General features: G+C 46.3%; 2 protein-coding genes across 4 annotated transcripts; one reads left to right on the forward strand and one right to left on the reverse strand.

The window, feature by feature from the left end:
* Positions 1-640: 640 nt before the first annotated feature.
* On the reverse strand, positions 641-27,984 carry itk (IL2 inducible T cell kinase). 3 transcript variants are annotated; one of them, XM_064973260.1, is made up of 18 exons: positions 27,964-27,984; positions 18,439-18,654; positions 18,086-18,190; positions 17,861-17,942; positions 17,542-17,673; positions 17,033-17,070; positions 16,766-16,917; positions 16,550-16,615; positions 16,366-16,420; positions 10,073-10,152; positions 9,676-9,821; positions 7,529-7,603; positions 4,224-4,392; positions 2,669-2,885; positions 2,263-2,327; positions 1,928-2,046; positions 1,638-1,795; positions 641-915 (listed from the first exon to the last, which is right to left on the reverse strand). In XM_064973260.1, the coding sequence occupies exons 2-18, from the start codon at positions 18,574-18,576 to the stop codon at positions 850-852; spliced, it is 1,863 nt and encodes a 620-aa protein (XP_064829332.1). In that variant the 5' UTR covers positions 18,577-18,654; positions 27,964-27,984; the 3' UTR covers positions 641-849. The 3 variants fall into 3 exon arrangements, with proteins under 3 accessions (XP_064829332.1, XP_064829333.1, XP_064829331.1); XM_064973261.1 differs by lacking the exon at positions 27,964-27,984 and having other exon boundaries at positions 17,548-17,673; positions 18,439-18,799; XM_064973259.1 differs by lacking the exon at positions 27,964-27,984 and having other exon boundaries at positions 18,439-18,799.
* LOC135545564 (mediator of RNA polymerase II transcription subunit 7-like) lies at positions 20,959-22,621 on the forward strand. Its single transcript, XM_064973257.1, has 2 exons — positions 20,959-21,112; positions 21,669-22,621. The coding sequence occupies exon 2, from the start codon at positions 21,677-21,679 to the stop codon at positions 22,427-22,429; it is 753 nt and encodes a 250-aa protein (XP_064829329.1). The 5' UTR covers positions 20,959-21,112; positions 21,669-21,676; the 3' UTR covers positions 22,430-22,621.

Below are 27,984 nucleotides of genomic sequence, written 5' to 3' on the forward strand. Positions count from 1 at the left end.
CTCTGTAGGTGATGTTCTATCTACTGTATATTTATATCTATATGTCAATCTATATCATCTATCTATTCTATCATGTCTATCTATACTCCCACAGAGTTCCTATATGTAATTCTGCGTGTACTCTGCCTGACATGGTATTACTATGCCAGTACGGGTACCCAGTCAGACCTCGTTGTCACAGCAACCAGAGCAGGCATGTAGGGCTGTCAGGAACCACAGACTTAGAATACGTTCATACTTTATCAAGGCTCAGTTTGTGTGTGTGTGTGTGTGTGTGTGTGTGTGTGTGTGTGTGTGTGTGTGTGTGTGTGTGTGTGTGTGTGTGTACATCTGCCTGAGAACCCTGGATACATTAAAACCACCTACAATTACTGTATTGACAAGTGAACTATTATGAATATTATGCATTGTGGTTATTTAGTTTTAGGACGGCAGGAGCCTGCTATACAGAGATCCTAGTGCTTAAGGACGTATGTAGAAGGGTGATGGGAATAGCCTACATTATGACATCATGTGAGTAAATGGGTTGTGATGGACAGTCAGACTTGGAACGACAGACAGGGAAATCAAACAACAGTAAGCTTATGAGACAACTAATAAACACAATAGACAGAAACAAGAACTCATGACACGAGAGAAGTAGACTTCTTCATTTTATAAAAAAGATGGTTGCTATAAAAAAAGTAAGATATAGAAACTAGAGGAAATGAATAAATAACATAAATACAGCTAGCTAAGTAGTTTTTTGTATAGTATCTTCAGTTTTATTGAGCAAATTATTCTTCCATGATTTACCCCGGATAGCTAGTTAGCAAACTAGGTTTGGTTGAATAGCTTGTCCATTCAGGCTCAAAGGTCTGAGAGAGAGGCCAGCTCGTGCAGCAGGAGAGCAAAGGATGGACGGTCCTCTGGTTTCTACACAGGAAGAGACAGATCAATCACAAGACATTATGCTTAAAACACAAGCTACACTAAGATCACAGGTGAACCAACCTACCAGGCTGAATCAGTAAGGTACAGGTGAACCAACCTACCAGGCTGAATCAGTAAGGTACAGGTGAACCAACCTACCAGGCTGAATCAGTAAGGTACAGGTGAGTCTGTGTACTGCAGTGTTTCCCAAACCCCAAGGGGAGCATATTTTGTTTTTTTACACTAGCATGGATTCAAATAATCAACTCATCATCAAGCTTTGATTGTTTGAATCAGCAGTGTATTGTTAGGGCAAAAAATGAAGTTTGGGATTCTGAGGACCAAGTTTGGGAAACCCACCCACCCTACCCACCCACACACTACACCCACACACACCCACTTACACACACCCCCACACTACACCCACACACTACACCCACTCACACACACCCCCACACTACACCCACTCACACCCTACCCACCCACACATACCCCCACACTACACCCACTCACACCTTACCCACCCACACTACACCCACTCACACCTTACCCACCCACACACACCCCCACACTACACCCACTCACACCTTACCCACACTACACCCACTCACACACACACACTACACCCACTCACACCTTACCCACCCACCCACACTACACCCTAACCACCCACCCACACTACCCTAACAGTACAGGTGTGAACCAGGTAGGTCCTTCCCACCCACCTCCTTCCAGCACCACTCCATGAGGAGGTGCACAGCCTCTGGGGTCTGTCTGGGTTTCAGCAGCCTCAGGCCTGCATTCAGGGCCTCCACCACCTCACCATTAGACCGGTTCTCATAGGGCAGACGCCCCTCAGTATACACCTCCCACATAAACACACCTGGAGGAGAGGTGAGGAGGGGAGGAGAGGATTCAACATTAATTCATCATATCTCTAGTATACATTTTCTAAGTTGAAGAAGCTCAGTGTCTGACCATGCACGACGGTCTCAGAGAGGATAAATAAACATACCAAAGGACCAGACGTCAGACTTGCTGCTGAACTTGCAGTACTTGATGACTTCAGGAGAAGACCACTTGATGGGGAACTTCGAGCCCTGAGAGCTGGTGTACTGGTCATCTAGAACAAACCTGGTAGGACAGGACAGGGAAGGACACACGGTTGGGTGTGAGTCTCTGCAGCTTCCATGTAAAGATACACAGTGCCCCCTGTAGAGAAGTCTGATCCTTTAACACACCGGTGGTAGTTTCCTTGTCAGGATGGGTCACTGGTTCAAGTCTTCACCCTGAATCACCATATATTCTGGCCTTTATCAATAGGCATCAACCAGTCTGTCACAAACTCACCTGGTCATTCCAAAATCAGACACCTTCACCACGTTGTTGCAGGAGACCAGACAGTTTCTGGCTGCCTGTGAGGGTTGGGTTCAGAACACACACTTATGATCTGCAGTAGTTTGTCCATCTTCTATACTATACAGTCCATTATCACTGAAAATCCATCTAGGCCTTAACCAAGCAGAGATGTCTTCCAGTTCCTTGATGCTATGACCAGTGAGGTAAAACAACCCTTTCTAAGCTGTTCTGTGTTTTCGTTCTATAAATTCATTTACATTTTCTCTGTAAAATGTGTTGAGATTTGTGAAATGCACTTGAAATAAATTGTGACTAAACAAGCTCACTCGCATGCAGGCAAGCACGTACGCATGCACACGCTCATAAACAAATATGTTCAGGTCTTTGGGTGGGTTACCAGGTCTCTGTGGATGAAGTTGTTGCTCTCCAGGTATGCCATCCCTTCACTGACGTCCAGACACATCCCCAGTAGGGTGTCCTGGGACATACGCCCCCTCCTGGCTCGGAGGTAGTCTGACAGGCAGCCCTGCTCCATCAACTCAAACACCAGACACATGGGAGAATGCTGGGTACACACACCATACAGCTGTACCAGCTTACAGTGGGACAGCATCCTGCAACACACACACACACACACACACACACACACACACACACACACACACACACACACACACACACACACACACACACACACACACACACACACACACACACACACACACACACACACACACACACAGATCAGATCAGAAGTAGGTCATTACATGGCACGGGTCCAGTGTGTAATTTGAGACACAACCTTGCTACAAATTGTCCACTATGTAGGGAATAGGGTATCTTCTAAGATGTCCCCCCCCCACACTATAAAGTCCACTATGTAGGGAATAGGGTATCTTCTAAGATGTCCCCCCCCCACTATAAAGTCCACTATGTAGGGAATAGGGTATCTTCTAATATCCCCCCCCCATTATAAAGTCCACTATGTAGGGAATAGGGTATCTTGTAAGATGTCCCCCCCCACTATAAAGTCCACTATGTAGGGAATAGGGTATCTTGTAAGATGTCCCCCCCCACCACTATAAAGTCCACTATGTAGGGAATAGGGTATCTTCTAAGATGTCCCCCCCACTAATAAAGTCCACTATGTAGGGAATAGGGTATCTTCTAAGATGTCCCCCCCCCATTATAAAGTCCACTATGTAGGGAATAGGGTATCTTGTAAGATGTCCCCCCCCATTATAAAGTCCACTATGTAGGGAATAGGGTATCTTGTAAGATGTCCCCCCCCACCACTATAAAGTCCACTATGTAGGGAATAGGGTATCTTGTAAGATGTCCCCCCCCACTATAAAGTCCACTATGTAGGGAATAGGGTATCTTCTAAGATGTCTCCCCCCACTATAAAGTCCACTATGTAGGGAATAGGGTATCTTGTAAGATGTCTCCCCCCCACTATAAAGTCCACTATGTAGGGAATAGGGTATCTTGTAAGATGTCTCCCCCACTATAAAGTCCACTATGTAGGGAATAGGGTATCTTGTAAGATGTCTCCCCCACTATAAAGTCCACTATGTAGGGAATAGGGTATCTTGTAAGATGTCTCCCCCCCCACTATAAAGTCCACTATGTAGGGAATAGGGTATCTTGTAAGATGTCTCCCCCCCACTATAAAGTCCACTATGTAGGGAATAGGGTATATTGTAAGATGTCTCCCCCACTATAAAGTCCACTATGTAGGGAATAGGGTATCTTGTAAGATGTCTCCCCCACTATAAAGTCCACTATGTAGGGAATAGGGTATATTGTAAGATGTCTCCCCCCCACTATAAAGTCCACTATGTAGGGAATAGGGTATCTTGTAAGATGTCTCCCCCCCACTATAAAGTCCACTATGTAGGGAATAGGGTATCTTGTAAGATGTCTCCCCCCCCACTATAAAGTCCACTCACGTCATGACCCTGGCCTCCTCTTTAAAGTCTTCCTCAGACATGGCTCCCTCCCGGACCATCTTCACAGCTACCCTGCGCTCCCTCCACCGCCCCTGGAGTACCAGGCCAAACTGACCGCTGCCCACTTCCTCACCCAGGATCAGCTCTGCCGGGTCTACCTCCCACTGACCTGGAGGGTGGGGGTAGGGAGAGGGAAGGTGGAAGGGGAGAGATGGAGAGGGAAGGGAGAGGGAGGGTGGAAGGGGAGAGAGGGGGAGGGGGAAGGGGAGAGAGAGGGAGGGGGTAGGTAGAGGAAGGGTGGAAGGGGAGAGAGAGTGAGGGGGAAGGGAGAGGGAGGGTGGAAGGGAGAGTGGGGGGAGGGGGTAGGGAGGAAGGGGGAAGGGGAGAGAAAGGGAGAGGAAGGGGAGAGAGAGGGAGAGGAAGGGGAGAGGAAGGGTGGAAGGGGAGAGAGGGGGGGGGGAAGGGAGAGGGAGGGTGGAAGGGGAGAGTGGGGGAGGGGGTAGGTAGAGGAAGGGTGGAAGGGGAGAGAAAGGGAGAGTGAAGGGGAGAGAGAGGGAGAGGGAAGGGGAGAGAGAGGGAGGGTGGAAGGGGAAGGGAGAGGAAGGGTGGAAGGGGAAGGGAGAGGAAGGGTGGAAGGGGGAGGGAGAGGACGGTGGAGGGGGAGAGAGGGGAGAGGGAGGGTGGAAGGGGAAGGGAGGGAAGGGTGGAAGGGGAGAGAGACGGAGGGGGAAGGGAAAGGGAGGGTGGAAGGGGAGAGAGGGGAGGGGGAAGGGAGAGGGAGGGTGGAAGGGGAGAGAGAGGGAGGGGGAAGTGAGAGGGAGGGTGGAAGGGGAGAGAGAGGGTGGAAGGGGAGAGAGAGGGAGGGCGGGGAAAGGGAGGGTGGAAGGGGAGAGGGAGAGGGAGGGTGGAAGGGGAGAGAGGGAGAGGGAGGGTGGAAGGGGAGAGGGGAGGGTGGAAGGAGAGGGGGAGGGCAAGGGAGAGGGAGGGTGGAAGGGGAAGGTAGAGGAAGGGTGGAGGGGGAGAGAGAGGGAGAGGGAGGGTGGAAGGGGAAGGTAGAGGAAGGGTGGAGGGGGAGAGAGAGGGAGAGGGAGGGTGGAAGGGGAAGGGAGAGGAAGGGTGGAAGGGGAGAGAGACGGAGGGGGAAGGGAAAGGGAGGGTGGAAGGGGAGAGAGAGGGAGGGGGAAGGGAGAGGGAGGGTGGAAGGGGAGAGAGAGGGAGGGGGAAGTGAGAGGGAGGGTGGAAGGGGAGAGAGAGGGTGGAAGGGGAGAGAGAGGGAGGGCGAAGGGAAAGGGAGGGTGGAAGGGGTGAGAGAGGGAGAGGGAGGGTGGAAGGGGAGAGAGAGGGAGAGGGAGGGTGGAAGGGGAGAGAGAGGGAGGGTGGAAGGGGAGAGAGAGGGAGGGCGAAGGGAAAGGGAGGGTGGAAGGGGAGAGAGAGGGAGGGTGGAAGGGGAGAGAGAGGGAGGGGGTAGGTAGGTAGAGGAAGGGTGGAATGGGAAAGAGAGGGAGGGGGAAGGGAGAGGGAGGGTGGAAGGGGAGAGAGAAGGAGAGGGAGGGTGGAAGGGGAGAGAGAGGGAGGGGGAAGGGAGAGGAAGGGTGAAGGGGAGAGAGAGGGAGGGGGTAGGTAGAGGGAGGGTGGAAGGGGAGAGAGAGGGAGAGGGAAGAGGGAGGATGGAAGGGGAGAGAGAACGAGGGGGAAGGGAGAGGGAGGGTGGAAGGGGAGAGAGAAGGAAGGGGAAGGGAGAGGGTGGGTGGAAGGGGAGAGAGAGGGAGAGGGAGGGTGGAAGGGGAGAGAGAGGGAGGGGGTAGGTAGGTAGAGGGAGGGGGAAGGGAGAGGGAGGGTGGAAGGGGAGAGAGAAGGAGAGGGAGGGTGGAAGGGGAGAGAGAGGGAGGGGAAGGGAGAGGAAGGGTGGAAGGGGAGAGAGGGAGGGGGTAGGTAGAGGGAGGGTGGAAGGGGAGAGAGGGGAAAGGGAAGGGAGAGGGAGGGAGGGTGGAAGGTGAAAGAGAAGAGAGAGGGGGGGAAGGGAGAGGGAGGGTGGAAGGGGAGAGAGAAGGAGGGGGAAGGGAGAGGGAGGGTGGAATGGGAGAGAGGGAAGGGAGAGGGAGGGTGGAAGGGGAGAGAGAAGGAGGGGGAAGGGAGAGGGAGGGTGGAACGGGAGAGAGGGAAGGGAGAGGGAGGGTGGAAGGGGAGAGAGAAGGAAGGGGAAGGGAGAGGGTGGGTGGAAGGGGAGAGAGAGGGAGAGGGAGGGTGGAAGGGGAGAGAGAGGAGGGGGTAGGTAGGTAGAGGGAGGGGGAAGGGAGAGGGAGGGTGGAAGGGGAGAGAAGGAGAGGGAGGGTGGAAGGGAGAGAGAGGGAGGGTGGAAGGGGAGAGAGGGAGGGGGTAGGTAGAGGGAGGGTGGAAGGGGAGAGAGAGGGAAAGGAAGGGAGAGGGAGGGAGGGTGGAAGGTGAAAGAGAAGGAGGGGGAAGGGAGAGGGAGGGTGGAAGGGGAGAGAGAAGGAGGGGGAAGGGAGAGGGAGGGTGGAAGGGGAGAGAGAGAAAGGGAGAGGGAGGGTGGAATGGGAGAGGGGAAGGGAGAGGGAGGGTGGAAGGGGAGAGAGAAGGAGGGGGAAGGGAGAGGGAGGGTGGAACGGGAGAGAGGGAAGGGAGAGGGAGGGTGGAAGGGGAGAGAGAGTGCAGAGGTAATAATGACATACTAATGCAATTATTGGAAGATACATCAAGGCTGAACACAACATGTTACACTGTGGTTGTCTGCCACATTCTCCTCCAGGTAGTCCCTCCTGTCTGGACGTTTTCAGGGTGTGGTGGAGCTGCCTACCTATTGGCTGCTAAACCTGGGTACCTCATCACACAGGTCTACCTTACATCACCACTAATGTCATCCCAGTCCAAATGCTTTTACAGTAGCAAAACACATGCCAATTCTCACTATCATGCATCTGTTATGTTTGATCTTATCTTTAATATACAGTCACTTATCTATAACATATAAGCATATCTTTATTATACAGTCACTTATCTATAACATATAAGCATATCTTTATTATACAATAACTTATCTATAACATACGTACCTGGTGTGTTATCTGCTTTGTGTTTGAGCTTTGTAATTGTCATTAATTCAGGGTTAGGTAACTTCCATATAGATAATTAGAGGACTGCGTATAGACAGCCCTGCTGTTACAGACGCTATAATCAAACAGTTAAAAAAATTGGTCCTCTAACTATCTCTATGGTAACTATAATCAATAACCAAATAAAATGGTTGCTGGCTGCCTAGAGGAAGGAGCAGCAGGTCGACCTCTGACCTTTTGAGAGTTCTGCAGGGCTCTGAAAGCTCTCTCTACTCTGAGAGATGGGATGCCTCAGTCGAGTGATTAGACCTGCAGAGACCAGACACACAAACGCACGAATGCATGCACACCCCACACACACACACACGGACAACATGCGCACACACGCACACACACACACACACACACACACACACACACACACACACACACACACACACACACACACACACACACACACACACACACACACACACACACACACACACACACACACACACACAGAATGTCAGGATGGAGCAACAAACCTAAATCAAAACTAAATGTGCATATATCGGTAGTTAGATAATGTAGAGGCTTTAGGCTGTTCTGCTTTAACAATAGAACACATTAACTTTTATATTACAGGCAGTTTCCTCTGTAGAATGTTGCTGTAAGGAAACGATTGTACCCTATACTAAGGAAATGATTGTACCCTATACTAAGGAAACGATTGTACCCTATACTAAGGAAATGATTGTACCCTATACTAAGGAAATGATTGTACCCTATACTAAGGAAATGATTGTACCCTATACTAAGGAAACAATTGTACCCTATACTAAGGAAATGATTGTACCCTATACTAAGGAAATGATTGTACCCTATACTAAGGAAATGATTGTACCCTATACTAAGGAAACGATTGTACCCTATACTAAGGAAATGATTGTACCCTATACTAAGGAAACGATTGTACCCTATACTAAGGAAACGATTGTACCCTATACTAAGGAAATGATTGTACCCTATACTAAGGAAATGATTGTACCCTATACTAAGGAAATGATTGTACCCTATACTAAGGAAACGATTGTACCCTATACTAAGGAAATGATTGTACCCTATACTAAGGAAATGATTGTACCCTATACTAAGGAAACGATTGTACCCTATACTAAGGAAATGATTGTACCCTATACTAAGGAAATGATTGTACCCTATACTAAGGAAACGATTGTACCCTATACTAAGGAAATGATTGTACCCTATACTAAGGAAACGATTGTACCCTATACTAAGGAAATGATTGTACCCTATACTAAGGAAACGATTGTACCCTATACTAAGGAAACGATTGTACCCTATACTAAGGAAATGATTGTACCCTATACTAAGGAAATGATTGTACCCTATACTAAGGAAATGATTGTACCCTATACTAAGGAAACGATTGTACCCTATACTAAGGAAATGATTGTACCCTATACTAAGGAAATGATTGTACCCTATACTAAGGAAACGATTGTACCCTATACTAAGGAAATGATTGTACCCTATACTAAGGAAATGATTGTACCCTATACTAAGGAAATGATTGTACCCTATACTAAGGAAATGATTGTACCCTATACTAAGGAAACGATTGTACCCTATACTAAGGAAATGATTGTACCCTATACTAAGGAAATGATTGTACCCTATACTAAGGAAACGATTGTACCCTATACTAAGGAAATGATTGTACCCTATACTAAGGAAACGATTGTACCCTATACTAAGGAAATGATTGTACCCTATACTAAGGAAACGATTGTACCCTATACTAAGGAAACGATTGTACCCTATACTAAGGAAATGATTGTACCCTATACTAAGGAAACGATTGTACCCTATACTAAGGAAACGATTGTACCCTATACTAAGGAAATGATTGTACCCTATACTAAGGAAACGATTGTACCCTATACTAAGGAAACGATTGTACCCTATACTAAGGGGAGAACATCTGGACCATAGAATGTATAGAACCATTTCACAAAGAGGAGACTGGTGGGAGGTGCTATACGGGCTCATTGTAATGGGTGGATTGGAATCAATTGAATGGTACCTAACAGATCAAACACATGGAAACAACGTGCTTGACTCCATTCCATTGACTACATTCCAGCTATTACAATGAGCCCGTCCTCCTATAGCTCCTCCCACAGGAAGCAACGGGATTTCACACTACATTAACACTCATCTCCCATCTCCCTCTCTACTGTGGAAGATCCATGCTGGTGGAACCTTACATGACCCCTGAAGATGCCTTTATCTCAACGGACTAACAAACACAGTCGACCTGGGTACAAATCCACGTCGGTCACACTGGCCTGGCTGTAAACAGATGCATTAGGTACCTGCAGCGTTGTGTTGGTGGTACTGGATGAGCTCAGGAATGGTGCTGAACAGGTATTTCTCTGCCAGGTAAAACGTGGACGTCTCCTCTGCCTCTGACTGTCTGATCTGGTAGTGCTTCACCCGCGGGTTCTTCTGCCCGTTGGATCTGAACGTGGTTCATCATCATGTCACTATGCCATAGCAAACTCTTTAAACGTGCAATATGCAGTTCAAACAATAACAAAAGCAGGCAACCCACCACTGTTTTGGTAAAAAGCTGAGAGATGGGGCTGGAGATATGTAACCACTCTCAAATTCTTAGACAGTGCTAGGGATGTCAAAATACCAATCACAGATCGCCCCTTTAACTGACTGTCATTGAAGCTGAGCGACATGGCTGAAACAGGCAGCAGTTACCCTGGGGCTTTAGTGAAGACAGACACAGTATAGACGCCTGCATGCCTGGAGTCTCGCACCATAAAGGCTCCTTCCTTACCCTGCACAAACAAACGCAACATTTCATTTGAGTAGGATAAATCATAATCGTCAGAAAAAATGAATTATAATTCAAGCCATCTGCTGAGTTCATTACGTTGAATTTGTTGTATGTCATATCATAGTTACGTGGATGTAATATTTTCAATCTCTACTTATGGTAAAATTATGTGAATAAGGCTTGACATGATAGCACAGTGAGACTCCCGAATGGACATGAGCTTGAAATGCACAACACCCATTCTACTCTCCCACAGTCACACTACACAACCAATACCTACCCTACCACCGTCACACTACACAACCCATACCTACCCTACCACAGTCACACTACACAACCCATACCTAACCTACCACCGTCACACTACACAAACCATACCTACCCTACCACCGTCACACTACACAAACCATACCTACCCTACCACCGTCACACTACACAACCAATACCTACCCTACCACCGTCACACTACACAAACCATACCTACCCTACCACCGTCACACTACACAAACCATACCTACCCTACCACCATCACACTACACAACCAATACCTACCCTACCACCGTCACACTACACAAACCATACCTACCCTACCACCGTCACACTACACAACCCATACCTACCCTACCACAGTCACACTACACAACCAATACCTACCCTACCACTGTCACACTACACAACCCATACCTACCCTACCACCGTCACACTACACAAACTATACCTACCCTACCACTGTCACACTACACAACCAATACCTACCCTACCACTGTCACACTACACAACCCATACCTACCCTACCACCGTCACACTACACAAACTATACCTACCCTACCACTGTCACACTACACAACCAATACCAACCCTACCACCGTCACACTACACAAACCATACCTACCCTACCACCGTCACACTACACAACCCATACCTACCCTACCACTGTCACACTACACAACCCATACCTACCCTACCACTGTCACACTACACAACCCATACCTACCCTACCACTGTCACACTACACAACCCATACCTACCCTACCACCCTCACACACACAACCCATACCTACCCTACCACTGTCACACTAAAACCCATACCTACCTACCACCCTCACACTACACAACCCATACCTAACCACTGTCACACTACACAACCCATACCTAACCTACCACCGTCACACTACACAACCCATACCTACCCTACCACCCTCACACTACACAACCCATACCTACCCTACCACCCTCACACTACACAACCCATACCTAGCCTACCACCGTCACACTACACAACCCATACCTACCCTACCACTGTCACACTACACAACCCATACCTACCCTACCACCGTCACACTACACAAACTATACCTAACCACTGTCACACTACACAACCAATACCTACCCTACCACTGTCACACTACACAACCCATACCTACCCTACCACCGTCACACTACACAAACTATACCTACCCTACCACTGTCACACTACACAACCAATACCAACCCTACCACCGTCACACTACACAAACCATACCTACCCTACCACCGTCACACTACACAACCCATACCTACCCTACCACTGTCACACTACACAACCCATACCTACCCTACCACTGTCACACTACACAACCCATACCTACCCTACCACTGTCACACTACACAACCCATACCTACCCTACCACCCTCACACTACACAACCCATACCTACCCTACCACTGTCACACTACACAACCCATACCTACCTTACCACCCTCACACTACACAACCCATACCTACCCTACCACTGTCACACTACACAACCCATACCTAACCTACCACCGTCACACTACACAACCCATACCTACCCTACCACCCTCACACTACACAACCCATACCTACCCTACCACCCTCACACTACACAACCCATACCTAGCCTACCACCGTCACACTACACAACCCATACCTACCCTACCACCCTCACACTACACAACCATACCTACCTTACCACCCTCACACTACACAACCCATACCTACCCTACCACTGTCACACTACACAACCCATACCTACCCTACCACCCTCACACTACACAGCCTATACCTACCCTACCACTGTCACACTATACAACCCATACCTACCCTACCACCGTCACACTACACAACCCTAACCCTTCTACTGTCACACTACACAACTCTAACCCTTCCTTACCATCACACTACACAACCCTAACCCTAACCCTCCCACTGTCACACTACACAACCCTAACCCTCCCACTGTCACACTACACAACCCTAACCCTCCCACTGTCACACTACACAATCCTAACCCTAACCCTCCCACTGTCACACTACACAACCCTAACCCTAACCCTCCCACTGTCACACTACACAACCCTAACCCTCCCACTGTCACACTACACAACCCTAACCCTCCCACTGTCACACTACACAACCCTAACCCTCCCACTGTCACACTACACAACCCTAACCCTTCCCTCCCACTGTCACACTACACAACCCTAACCCTTCCCTCCCACCATCACACTACACAACCCTAACCCTCCCACCGTCACACTACACAACCCTAACCCTTCCCTCCCACCATCACACTACACAACCCTAACCCTCCCACCATCACACTACACAACCCTAACCCTCCCACCGTCACACTACACAACCCTAACCCTCCCACCATCACACTACACAACCCTAACCCTTCCCTCCCACCGTCACACTACACAACCCTCCCACCATCACACTACACAACCCTAACCCTCCCACCGTCACACTACACAACCCTAACCCTTCCCTCCCACCATCACACTACACAACCCTAACCCTTCCCTCCCACCATCACACTACACAACCCTAACCCTTCCCTCCCACCATCACACTACACAACCCTAACCCTCCCACCGTCACACTCACAACCCTAACCCTTCCTCCCACCATCACACTACACAACCCTAACCCTTCCCTCCCACCATCACACTACACAACCCTAACCCTCCCACCGTCACACTACACAACCCTAACCCTTCCCTCCCACCATCACACTACACAACCCTAACCCTTCCCTCCCACCATCACACTACACAACCCTAACCCTCCCACCGTCACACTACACAACCCTAACCCTTCCCTCCCACCATCACACTACACAACCCTAACCCTTCCCTCCCACCACCACACTCACAACCCTAACCCTTCCCTCCCACCAACTACCCTAACCCTAACCCTTCCCTCCCACCATCACACTACACAACCCTAACCCTTCCCTCCCACCATCACACTACACAACCCTAACCCTCCCACCGTCACACTACACAACCCTAACCCTTCCCTCCCACCACCACACTACACAACCCTAACCCTTCCCTCCCACCATCACACTACACAACCCTAACCCTTCCCTCCCACCATCACACTGTCCCTCCCACCACCACACTACACAACCCTAACCCTTCCCTCCCACTCACACTCACAACCCTAACCCTTCCCTCCCACAACACTACACAACCCTAACCCTTCCCTCCCACCATCACACTACACAACCCTAACCCTCCCACACACTACACAACCCTAACCCTTCCCTCCCACCATCACACTACACAACCCTAACCCTCCCACCATCACACTTCCCTAACCCACACCGTCACACTACACAACCCTAACCCTTCCCTCCCACCATCACACTACACAACCCTAACCCTTCCCTCCCACCATCACACACAACCCTAACCCTTCCTCCCACCATCACACTACACAACCCTAACCCTCCCACCGTCACACTACACAACCCTAACCCTTCCTCCCACCATCACACTACACAACCCAACACCATCACACTACACAACCCTAACCCTCCCACCGTCACACTACACAACCCTAACCCTTCCCTCCCACCATCACACTACACAACTCTAACCCTCCCACCATCACACTACACAACCCTAACCCTTCCCTCCCACCGTCACACTACACAACCCTAACCCTTCCCTCCCACCATCACACTACACAACCCTAACCCTCCCACCATCACACTACACAACCCTAACCCTTCCCTCCCACCGTCACACTACACAACCCTAACCCTTCCCTCCCACCATCACACTACACAACCCAAACCCTCCCACCGTCCACTCCAACAACCCTCCCACCATCACACTACACAACCCTAACCCTTCCCTCCCACCATCACACTAACCCCTAACCCTCCCACCATCACACTACACAACCCTAACCCTCCCACCGTCACACTACACAACCCTAACCCTCCCACCATCACACTACACAACCCTAACCCTTCCCTCCCACCGTCACACTACACAACCCTAACCCTTCCCTCCCACCATCACACTACACAACCCTAACCCTCCCACCATCACACTACACAACCCTAACCCTCCCACCATCACTACACAACCCTAACCCTCCCACCATCACACTACACAACCCTAACCCTTCCCTCCCACCATCACACTACACAACCCTAACCCTCCCACCGTCACACTACACAACCCTAACCCTTCCCTCCCACCATCACACTACACAACCCTAACCCTTCCCTCCCACCATCACACTACACAACCCTAACCCTCCCACCATCACACCCTAACCCTCCCACAACCAACCCTAACCCTTCCCTCCCACCATCACACTACACAACCCTAACCCTTCCCTCCCACCATCACACTACACAACCCTAACCCTTCCCTCCCACCATCACACTACACAACCCTAACCCTTCCCTCCCACCATCACACTACACAACCCTAACCCTTCCTCCCACCACCATCACACCCTAACCCTTCCCTCCCACCATCACACTACACAACCCTAACCCTTCCCTCCCACCATCACACTACACAACCCTAACCCTTCCCTCCCACCATCACACTACACAACCCTAACCCTTCCCTCCCACCACCACACTACACAACCCAAACCCTCCCACCACCACACAACACAACCCTAACCCTCCCACCACACACTACACAACCCTAACCCTTCCCTCCCACCACCACACTACACAACCCTTCCCTCCCACCATCACACTACACAACCCTAACCCTCCCACCATCACACTACACAACCCTAACCCTCCCACCATCACACTACACAACCCTAACCCTTCCCTCCCACCAACACACTACACAACCCTCCCACCATCACACTACAAAACCCAAACCCTACCCTCCCACTGTCACCATCTGCCTGTAATAGCGATTATGACACATTTACAACAGGAAATCCTGGACCTGAGCAACCTACTCCATTGTTTCAAATGTCATCTTTCACTCTGTGTGTGTGTGTGCGTGTGCGCGTGCGTGTGGACATGCATCTTGCAAAACGCAGCTTTTGCATCCGTGCTGCTGGGGCAAGATACAGGAATTTATTCAGTCAACTCTGGTAACCACATTTTCTGGATAAATTCAAAACATGATCTCATTTTCAAACATAAAAAATATTATTTTTACAGTTATACTTTTTTAGGGATAACAAAAACATGTTTTCACTCGAGTTTCAGTTTGTCTGGTTGTAATTCTGATAACCTTCCTTTTTGATTGAATCAGGCCCACAATGTCTGTCTTCTCCCTTCTAAAGTACAGTTTAACACCAAACAATGTCTGTCCTCTCCCTTCTGAAGTACAGTTTAACACCAAACTATGTCTGTCCTCTCCATTCTAAAGTACAGTTTAACACCAAACTATGTCTGTCCTCTCCATTCTGAAGTACAGTTTAACACCAAACTATGTCTGTCCTCTCCCTTCTAAAGTACAGTTTAACACCAAACTATGTCTGTCCTCTCCCTTCTGAAGTACAGTTTAACACCAAACTATGTCTGTCCTCTCCATTCTGAAGTACAGTTTAACAACAAACTATGTCTGTCCTCTCCATTCTGAAGTACAGTTTAACAACAAACTATGTCTGTCCTCTCCATTCTGAAGTACAGTTTAACAACAAACTATGTCTGTCCTCTCCATTCTGAAGTACAGTTTAACACCAAACTATGTCTGTCCTCTCCATTCTGAAGTACAGTTTAACACCAAACTATGTCTGTCCTCTCCATTCTGAAGTACAGTTTAACACCAAACTATGTCTGTCCTCTCCATTCTGAAGTACAGTTTAACACCAAACTATGTCTGTCCTCTTCCTTCTAAAGTACAGTTTAACACCAAACTATGTCTGTCCTCTCCCTTCTGAAGTACAGTTTAACACCAAACTGAAGAAGTCGGCTTTGTTTTACCTCTGTCATCAGCAGTTCCTCAGCTCTTCCTCTCGTTATGTCTTTGTTGTACCATCTGGAAAACAAGAAGGGGAATTATCAACCTAGACCAATCAGATGTCTGAAATAAAATAACAGGGTACAATTGTTATCTTATACTATAAAAATAGTCAGGAGAATTGCATTTGATATAAATCCGACTCACTCAAATCTGTTGAAGTTGTTGCAGGATTTTTCCGCTATATAAGTGCAAGGTACAAAACCTGTGTTTCTATTGAAGGAAAGGACACAATGAATACTGTAGGTGTGTAAAACGAAACAGCCAATAATACATATTACAGATAGGCTCATAGAGATGTCATAGGGTTGTCACAGAGTTGTCACAAGGTCATAATAGTGGTGCCATGTCATCTCTACTTGCCCTCTGTGGTCCTGTACAGTCCACCAATCATGGTGGGAGCTGTCAGTCAGGATGTACTCCTGGTCTTTGTGAAGGGGCAGCTCTGTGTCTCCATGGGGACTGTAGTTCTGTAGCGCAACCACCACACTCTGGCCCGGGTCGGAGAGCCGCCGCTATGGGCACGATGTAAGGGAAACACTGATCCTTAGCATTAATGTGACTCAAAGCAACATACTGTATGTTTACAGGCACGGTGAAGTATAGACATGACATATCATGCATATTTACCTGTGTGTCCGGGGTTGGAGGGAGAGGCTTCTTGGAAGCTACAGAAGGGCATTTTGTGGTTAATTCTTAAAAGTCTAAGCTGTTGGGTGTGTGTGTGTATGGGTTACTTTAAGGGTCTCCCTTTTCAATAGTGGTCATATTAGTTTGTGTGCTACAGAAATGTTGATGAGAAGACTGATTGTCGGGATGTCTCCTGGTCTGACAGACAGCGTTGTAGCTCTGCCACCTTCCACTACAGAATGGTGACCAAGGCAGATGTGGTGGATTGAGAGGTAGCCCATGCTAAAAAACACATCTCTAGCGTAAACTGACGGATTTTATTATTATGTTACTTAGATTGACACACCAGTGCGTCAATAGGCCATAGAGGGTTAAATTCACATTATGGGCAGTTTTCATAATAATAATAACTTTTCATAGGATTTATAAATTGTTTATATGTAAGACATAATAATACTAATGATTATTTTTATTGAGTGTGGGAAATGCACTCTTCCAATGAAATGTACCTGTACCGTATCCCACAGGGTCGTACTCCTGACACCCCGTAGCCATCTTCTCTGTCTGGTAACAGCACCTCCACCTCCCCTCCGTCCAGAAGTTGGGGTGATACTTCAGGAGTAATGCGTTGCACTTGGTCTCTTCATGACACGAGAGAGAAATGAAATACAGTGTAAGACATGGAGGCTCAAATGTGTCATAGAGTTTATAATATAATGTTGATATACTACTCTTCACATTATGTTGTTTTTCTAATCTTATGGTATATATATTATGGTATATATATATATAAACTCATCTCTGTGGTATTGGTATTATGGGTCTCACCCTCCTTCAGAGCCCGGACCCATCTCTGACGACAGTCGTTGTCCGGGGCGAAGATGTACAGGTAGCAGTTGTCGTGGACAACCTGTTGAGACATTTATGCACATCTAAAAACGTGTAATGGCTTATAAATGAAAGTCATTGTAAACTGTTCCCAATGGTGAGTAATTAGCATTCCTCCATTAGACAGAAGCGGTAGAAGAGATGAGTTGTCTTATGTGGTCTTACCTGGAAGGGGTACTTGTTGCTGCAGGGGATTGGGGCTTCACTGCACACTATCTCTACACACTTGATCCTGGAGAGCTCAATGCAGCCTTTCTGGCTGGGCTTTTTCTGAAGATGAATACAGGTTTCTATCAACATCTTCACAACTTTCTATTTTCACATCAAACAATACAACCCCCATACAGTAACTGTCATACACTGTGAAAGCAAGATTTCTTCATAACTCAACATATGATTTTCAAAATTAGACAACTGAAGTATAAAGTATAAATTAATTTCAACATTAAATGTCAGTCTTGACAGAAATTGATAAACAAACATACGCCACACAATTTAACAATAAAAATTGTACATACCCCAGGGCGCAGTTCAGAATAGGTCAGGTCCTGGGTGTCCAAGACAAAGAACCTTTCCTTGTAATTACAGGGCGACGTCCTTCGCTTCTGCTGAGATTTCTTGATGAGAATCCCCTTCAAGATTACTGTGGGGAGCATAGTGAACACAGATCCCTGGCTAACATTGAGAGACAGAGAGAGAGACAACGAGGTGGGCTGTAGAGTTCGACTGAACACCTATAGAGGAGTGGAGAGAAGGAAAAGATTGATGGGAGTTTGTGTCGTGTGAGTTTCCGCTGTAGATACACTAGGTAAACCACTTCCTTGAGCACGGCTGATAGAAACCAACACTCACACACAGACTAAGATGCGCACACACACACACACACACACACACACACACACACACACACACACACACACACACAGACACACACACACACACACACACACACACAGACACACACACACACACACACACACACACACACACACACACACACACACACACACACACACACACACACACACACACACACACACACACGTTGAAGCATCACAAGCTGCATGGGTGCACAGAACCACAGGGCCTGAGCAGCTCTCTCCCCAGAAATTAGGCTAAACGTACACTTAAAACACATTTGTAGTTGAACAAATGCTATTATGCAGGTAACTGCCAAACTAATGGAAACACTTGAGTAACTGAGGGATATAAAGTATATTGAAAGCAGGTGATTCCACATAGGTGTGGTTCCTAAGTTAATTAAGCAATTCATATCCCATCATGCATGTATAAAAATGCTGGAAAGGTCATTATTTTGGCAACAGTGGCTATTTATATTTGTATTTATTATGGATCCCAATCACAGTAAGGTACTTAAAGATATTATCTGGTACTTTTGTATACTTTTTAGCCAGTAGTTCTGCAAGTAGCGCTCCCGAGCCAAAAGTGGTCCTGGAAAATGTGTTGTTTTGTGCACCAATTCATTCATCTTTCTCCCGCTCTACTACTGTGTGCATGATGTGCCTCTTGCTACCTGACACTCATATGGCGAGGGACTGAAGCTCATTGGATGAACTACAGTTGTTAGGGGGCTGGCCCATGTGGGTGAAAATTAAGGGAAACTGGCACAACACAGCTTCCAGAAAAAGTTGCTTTCAAACTCGGGATTTTGTGGCTAATTAAGGTAAGACAGTAATACTGCTCATAGTTTATGCATGTATGAATTACACATTGACACATCCAACCCAAAGCAGGAGGTTAAACAAATATTTAAAAGTTGCCAAAGTTACGGAGTATGTCTTTAATTGTTAACCAGAAATTATTTGATATTTAAGCAATAAGGCCCAAGGGGGTGTGGTATATGGCCAATATACCACTTATAACAAAAAACTCTGAGGTTGCTTATTGCCAGTGATGGAAAAAGTACCCAATTGTCATACGAGTAAAAGTAAAGATACCTTAATAGAAAATGCCTTCAGTAAAAGTGAAAGTCACCCATTAAAATATTACTTAAGTAAAAGTCTAAAAGTATTTGGTTTAAAATATACTTAAGTATCAAAAGTAAATGTAATTGCAAAAATATACTTAAAAAGTGACATCAAAGCAATCATTTTACAAAGCGCAATATAAAACCGGTGCTGTTCTTATAGTCACTTATGGACATTCAAACAATTAACAGGTCTTTAAGACCCTGTGATCGTCTTCAGTCTTTATTAAAAAAAGAACAGATTCCAGTATCAAAAGTAAAAGTATAAATAATTTCAAATTTCTCATATAAAGCAAACCAGACAGAACAATTTGTAAAAACAAAAATATTTACAGATAGCCAGGGCACACTCTGATACTCAGACATAATTTCCAAACAAAGCACTTGTCTTTAGTGAGTCTGCCAGGTCAGAGGCATAAGGGCTAACCAGGCATGTTCTCTTGATATGTTCGTAAATTGGACCATTCCAAATGTAACGAGTACTTTTGGCATCAGGAAAAACATATGGAGTAAAAAGTATATTCTTTTCTTTAGGTATAAAGTAAAGTAAAAGTAAAAGTTGTCAAACATATAAATAGTAAAGTGAAGTACAGATATCCCATAAAACTACTTAAGTAGTACTTTAATTGTTTTATAATTAAGTACTTAGCATCACTGCTTATTGCTATTATAAACTGGTTACCAAAGTAATTAGAGCATTAAAAACACGTTTTGTCATAAGGTCAGCGGTACCACGTCTGTCAGCCAATCAGAAATCAGGGAACGAACTACCCAGTTTATAACGAGATATAGACAGCTGCATTGGACGTTTAAGACCATTTATGTTGGTGTTTCCTTCATTATGTCATTTAGCTGTATGTTGACCATCACAATGAGACATTCATTTATAGCAGATTGAACATCGCACTGTTGAGCTCTTACGCCACTTTTTACACTGTACAAATGTGATGGATGAAAATCTAAAATATTGCTACAATACGTCGGCCCAGTCTGCGATAACCAATCAAATCGCGCATTACTGTCGAGAAACTCACCAATCCGCACCGCCAACAAATTATGTCAAGAAAAAACCCAACCAATGGGATAGGATGACAGGGGCATGAAAGGGAAACGAGAAGAGACATTGCGCATACAAATGTTTTGTGTAAAGCAATAATTGTGGTGGTGATTTCAGTTGATACAGTACTTGAGGACTCCATATAAAGGTATGTTTAAGCTTTTGTTTCTTTTGTCTCATTCCTTGTCGTGAAATGACTTCCAAGTCTCCTATCTAACCCCGGGCTGTTAGCTGGCTAACACGTCAGCTCGCTAGAGACTGAATCAACTGAAAAGAAAAAACGTCGTCATTAAGTGTAGCTAGCTAGATTGTTCGCTTATGTTTCTAACAAAAGCCGTTTGTAGGCTTCGAGCTAGCGCATTAATGCCACTTGCCCAGCTTAGTTTTAGACAACGTAGCCAGCTCCGCCCTACGTACTGTAACGTTAAAGTTAGCTAGATGCTGCCCCTCTTGGCGCATGCGCGGCTACTCACATGGCTAGCAACTATTACCACGGATTAATAGGGGAAACCAAATGAATTATAAGTATATTTGATTATACTGTCTAAATAAAGAGGTGAGCCATCTTTTGTTAATCAGCAGGATAATAGCATCCATTCTTTCCCCAGTTTATTTTTAATGGCGATGCAGCTTAAAAGGTAAAGTATGATGTTTAAATAATGATAGGCTATATTACATCTGTAATCTCATTTTCCTCTATCCAGGCCTCACTATGGGTGAACCACAGCAGGTGAGTGCCCTGCCTCCCCCTCCTATGCAGTACATCAAGGAGTACACTGACGAGAACATCCGCAAGGGGCTCATCCCCAAACCCCCTCCTCCCATCCGAGACACCTACATGATGTTCGGCAACCAGTTCCAGTGTGACGACCTGATCATCCGACCGCTGGAGAGCCAGGGCATCGAGCGGCTCCACCCCATGCAGTTCCACCACAAACGGGAGCTCAAGAAGCTCAACATGTCCATCCTGGTGAATTTCCTGGATCTCCTGGACATCCTGATCAAGAGCCCTGGCAGTATAAAGAGAGAGGAGAAGCTGGAGGACCTGAAACTGCTGTTTGTCCACATGCACCATCTGATCAATGAGTACCGTCCGCACCAGGCCAGAGAGACCCTGAGGGTGATGATGGAAGTGCAGAAGAGACAGCGACTGGAGACTGCAGAGAGGTTCCAGAAACATCTGGAGAGGGTGGTGGAGATGATCCAGGGGTGCCTGGCCTCCCTGCCCCATGACCTGCCCCAGACTGAGGGCTTGAGTGGGGCAGGGGATGTGGCGAGGGGTGTTGGGATTGGTGGGGGGTTGGATGCCAGGCTAAAGACTGAGCCCATGGACGTGGAGGAGGCTGGGACTAGCTGTATGGCTGTTGGGCCACAACAGGACAAAAGCATGGGTGGTGCTGCTAAGAAAGACAGAGTATTGGACAAGGATGCTGCCATGTGTAGTATTATCGACGAGATCGCCTGAGTTGTGTGTTTAGAGCTAGGGGTCTCTACAGCAGGGTGCAACGGTGAAGAACGTTCAGATAGAAAATTGTTCTGTAGAGCAATGGTTGTCTGTAGAATAGTGAATCGACCACTCTGTTCATTATATTTCTATATGCAACGTTCAGAATCAGAATGGTTCACCTTGCTGAATATAGGTTTTTCCTGGTCATTATGCTTGTCTCATTGGTCTCGGTTGAATTGTGTCGTATGCTTAATGTAGTTATGATCACGTATGCTGTCCGCAGTTATAGTATCTTTTCTTAAGTCAAAGCTTTACTGAAATGATGTGTCATGGACTATGAAGACGCTCCTTCCATGAGTTGAGACACTTGGGGTATCATTGGGGTTTAGATGCTGGTAAAATTCATCATTTGATAAAGTTTTAATAAACTAATTTCTACGTCCTATAACAATTTATATACTTATTTAAAAAAAATGGTTGAATTAGAGAAATAATTAGGCCTACCACCTTTTCTATTATGCCACTGGTTGGTTCTGCTGAATCCTTTCAAGGTGTCTTAAAACTGGGTCTTGGCTGTAAAACACTTTTCTACTTTTCAAATTATATTTCTTACCTTAGGTTAGTCCCTGTGAAAACAAACCAAATATATTCTTAGGAGCTGAACTGCATTATAAAATGTAGTCCAAGAATGCTTTATCTTGTGCTTTCTATGATCAAACCTGAACCTTATTCACACATCATAGCCTTATGTGATTGAATATCAGTGTCCCAGTAACTTGCAAACAGCCACTGCAACAGTCTTAGTTAGAGAGAGGGGGGCAGGTCCGTGAAGCTTTGTGTGTAGCAGCTTGATATGTAAGATATCAGAGATCTGCCATACACTGCCTCAGGCTGTCTCTGTCACTGTTTGGCTGGATAGGTCAGGGACAGGTTGGAGTGTAGTTACATACAGACACACTCAGGGGGGGAAGTTTCCCCTAGCCTATTCAGGGACAGGTTGGTGTGTAGTTACAGGCACACTGTGGGGGTGGGGGGGCGCACGCACACACACACACACACACACACCCAAAGCATTTAGTAGAGATGCTGATTTATGCAGACTAAACTAAGAATAGTTAAACGCTTAATGGGTAAATCAACAACTTTTAGACGATGCCATGTATCCTGAAGTAGAAACTGTTGCTGAAACTTTGGTGATTTACCCATTTAATTGTTGGAAGCAGTTGTATAGTGTGCAACTCTTTAATGAAGTTTCCCCTAACTACATCTGTTGCTAGGGGAAACTATCAGCTTCCCCAATTCTAACTTGAACCAATAGTGGGGGAAATGGCCGCGGTGACTACACCCAGACAGCCCGCTTGGCTCTGTCTGCACTCTCACAGTTACCAACATACTAACAGTGTAATCAGTGTTGTGTAGGCTTGGTCTGTGCTATGTAACTAACACATGCAGTAATGTGAGTTTGCTCATTGGCTGTGTTTAGCTCCTATTAGAAGACGGATAGTTGGTGACATACAAGGAAATTGAATCCTTACACAACATGGGATGAGCTAGTACTGCAGGCAGGCCTGGGTTGTGTAAGCGAAGGTTTGCATAAGTGCACTTTAGTCCCATAAACAGAGACACGCTGAACCACTAGGTGGATTCAGATTTCCTTACTATGGCATATATACAGGCCTTGAATTGATGTGCTGTTCGGTTTGGATCAAGGAGGACAGACATAACACTACCCTTGAAATGTCAATCTGAATCTCCATTCCTGTTTTATGAAAACATGTTTTGTTATTGAACTCGTTGGGAAACACAATTGCCTTGTTTGTTTTTCTGTATGTAATGTAGTAGCCTAGATACTGCTATCTCTGATTCAACATGTCTGTGAAGCCTGTAGTCACATCAGGCATGCATTTTTTTTCAACAGGAGCACAATACATTACCTAACACTACTGCCCCAGATATCAAACTACTAGTCAAACCAGAGAGACCTACATTTAAGTGGTTGCTATAGTGACAGAATGATTATGAATGGTAGGTGGCCAATGAAAGACGGGATGCATTATGTGGGTCTGTACAGTTGTGACCAAAAGTTTTGAGAATGACAAAGTGCTGCTTCAGTGTCTTTAGATATTTTTGTCAGATGTTACTATGGAATACTGAAGTATAATTACAAGCATTTCATAAGTGTCAAAGGCTTTTATTGACAATTACATTAAGTTGATGCAAAGAGTCTATTTGCGGTGTTGACCCTTCTTTTTCAAGACCTCTGCAATCTGCCCTGGCATGCTGTCAATTAACTTCTGGGCCACATCCTGACTGATGGCAGCCCATTCTTGCATAATCAATGCTTGGAATTTGTGGGTTTTTGTTTGTCCACCCGCTTCTTGAGGATTGACCACAAGTTCTCAATGGGATTAAGGTCTGGGGAGTTTCCTGGCCATGGACCCAAAATATCAATGTTTTGTTCCCCGAGTCACTTAGTTATCACTTTTGCCTTATAGCAATGTGCTCCATCATGCTGGAAAAGGCATTGTTCGTCACCGAACTGTTCCTGGATGGTTGGGAGAAGTTGCTCTCGGAGGATGTGTTGGTACCATTCTTTATCCATGGTTGTGTTCTTAGGCAAAATTGTGAGAGAGCCCACTCCCTTAGCTGAGAAGCAACCCCACACATGAATGGTCTCAGGATGCTTTACTGTTGGCATGACACAGGACTGATGGTAGCGCTCACCTTGTTTTCTCCAGACAAGCTTTTTTCCGGATGCACCAAACAATCAGAAAGGGGATTGATTCATCAGAGAAAATGACTTCACCCCAGTCCTCAGCAGTCCAATCCCTGTACCTTTTGCAGAATATCAGTCTGTCCCTGATGTTTTTCCTGGGAGAAGTGGCTTCTTTGCTGCCCTTCTTGACACCAGCCCATCTTCCAAAAGTCTTCTCCTCACTGTGCGTGCAGATGCACTGACACCTGCAGGCTGCCATTCCTGAGCAAGCTCTGTACTGGTGGTGCCTCGTTCCCGCAGCTGAATCAACTGTAGGAGACGGTCCTGGCGCTTGCTGGACTTTCTTGGGTGCCCTGAAGGCGCCTTCACAACAATTGAACCGCTCTCCTTGAAGTTCTTGATGATCCGATAAATGGTTGAATTAGGTGCAATCTTACTGGCAGCAATATCCTTGCCTGTGAAGCCCTTTTTGTGCAAAGCAATGATGACAAGACTTGTTTCATTGCGGGAACCATGGATGACAGAGGAACCACTCTAACCGAGTTCTGAATTCCGAATTGGATGAATTGCAAATCAAAATGATTTTTCCCAGCTGGAGCTGTTTTTTTATTTATTTTATTTTGTATTTATTTAACCTTTAACATATTTTCCTTGAGTACCCAGTTGTCTGGAACACACTGAAATCTGAAGTCTAAGGGAGTTTTCACACTTGGTTCCTTTCAGACAATTTTTGTGAACTTGGTTCGCTTAATTTTTCATGTGGTGTGAACACTCCAAAGGAACTCAAAACCCCACAAAAGAGCCCCCAAAGCGAACCAAACTCAGACCATCTTGAGAGGTGATCTGAGTTCGGTTCCCTTGAATTCCGTGGTCAGGAATGTGAACACAAAGCTCCCCAGGATCGCTTGTCATTATTCCTGCACCACACAGTAGACTACAAAAACACTGTTTCCCCTGCCAATAACCCTCGGGCATTGGTGCCACATTAGACTACTACAACACCGTTTCCCCTGCCATAAGAAAGGTGTGCTGTTTTTGGTTAGGCCTATTGATTAGCGATTGTCAAGGATGCACAGAAATTACAAAACATGTGTGGAGCTTTTAGTTCAAATGATTTGTTTGCAATATGTGATCTATAGGCTAATAGCTCATATGCTGTTTATTCGATTGTAGATTTTGAATAGTGTGAGAAGACACCAACTTATTTGGTGAGAATCACAACATAAAATACAAAATCAATTCTAGATCTTAAAGGGGCAGTAGTCTACATTGGGTATACAATGTCCAATTACAGCATTATTTAATCTGCAATAATACTGGTGCAGTGATTTTCAAGCCTGTGTGCGGATGAGAAATGGTTTCCACTAGATTCCACATTCACAAAAATAAAAAATTGGCTATGTCATAAAAATGAATGAAAACCACTACTTCATTCTAGCTTCTGTGTTGTCTGAGAAAATGAATGTGTTAGCTACTTTCACCTCGTATTACTTCGTCCGAGCTCTCCCCTACGTCTGGGCCAGGTGATGAAGGTAGGCAACGTTACCTCATCCACACTGATCCTCAACATTGGGACCCCACAAGGGTGCGTTGTCAGTCCCCTCCTGTATACCCAAGACTGCATGACCTCACACAGTTTCAACTCCATCAAGTTTGCTGACGACATGTCAGTAGTAGGCCTGATATACCAACAACAACAAGATGGCCTACAGCGAGGACGTAGGCACTCTGCTGGTGTGGTGCAAGGTAAAAAAAACTCCCTCAATGTCAGCAAAACAAAGGAGCTGATTGTGGACTTCAGGAGGAACCAGGTTCGGCAAACCCCCATCCTCATCAACGGGTCCGCCATGGAGATGGTCCAAAACATCAAGTCCCTCAGCTTACACAGCTCAGATGAGCTGAAATGGTCAAACCCCCATCCTCATCAACGGGTCCGCCATGGAGATGGTCCAAAACATCAAGTCCCTCAGCTTACACAGCTCAGATGAGCTGAAATGGTCAAACCACACAGACTCCGTGGTGAAGAAGGCACAGTAGCAACTCTTCAACCTCAGGAGGCTGGAGAAATGTGGCCTGTCCCTGATGGGCCTCGCAGTGTTCTAAAGGAGCACCATCAAGAGCATACTGTCGGTTTGCATCATGGACGGGTGCAGCAACTCCACCGCCGCTGACATCAAGTCTCTACAGAGGGTGATACGCACCATTGGGTGCTCAATGTCTACAACACCAGGTGTCACAGGAAGGCCAAGAATATTATCAAGGACCTCAATCACCTGAGCCATGCCCTGTCCTCCCCGCTTCATTCACTCAGACACAGGCAGAATAGGAACATTTTGGAATGAGATGCTCGGCAAGCAGGTGTCCACATACGTTTGGCCATGTAGTGTATCATTAGACAAAGAAAGTAGCATATCACGTTGCACAATATAGCCTAGCATCTGTTATAAAAGTGTCTATTTGCAGAAAAAAAAGCATCACGTTTTTACAGGTGGTGGATTATCTGTATGTCGATGACTGCAAGGGCACAGGTCATCATAATGGAGTGTGGAGATGAGTAACAAGTTAACTTGATGGTGTGCTAGTTATGATTTTGAACAACATAAAGCGGGTGTAAAGTACTTAAGTAAAAATACTTTAAAGTACTACTTTGATCGTTTTTTGTGGTATCTGTACTTTTTACTATTTATATTTTTGACTACTTTTACTTCTACTTCACTACATTCCTAAAGAAAATAATATATTTTATACTCCATACATTTCCCTGCCACCAAAAAGTAGTCGTTACATTTTGAATGTTTAAAATGGTCCAATTCACGCACTTATCAAAAGAACATACCTGATCTGCTCTACTGTCACT

This window comes from Oncorhynchus masou, chromosome 9, assembly GCF_036934945.1.
Source record: "Oncorhynchus masou masou isolate Uvic2021 chromosome 9, UVic_Omas_1.1, whole genome shotgun sequence".
Lineage (NCBI taxonomy): Eukaryota > Metazoa > Chordata > Actinopteri > Salmoniformes > Salmonidae > Oncorhynchus > Oncorhynchus masou.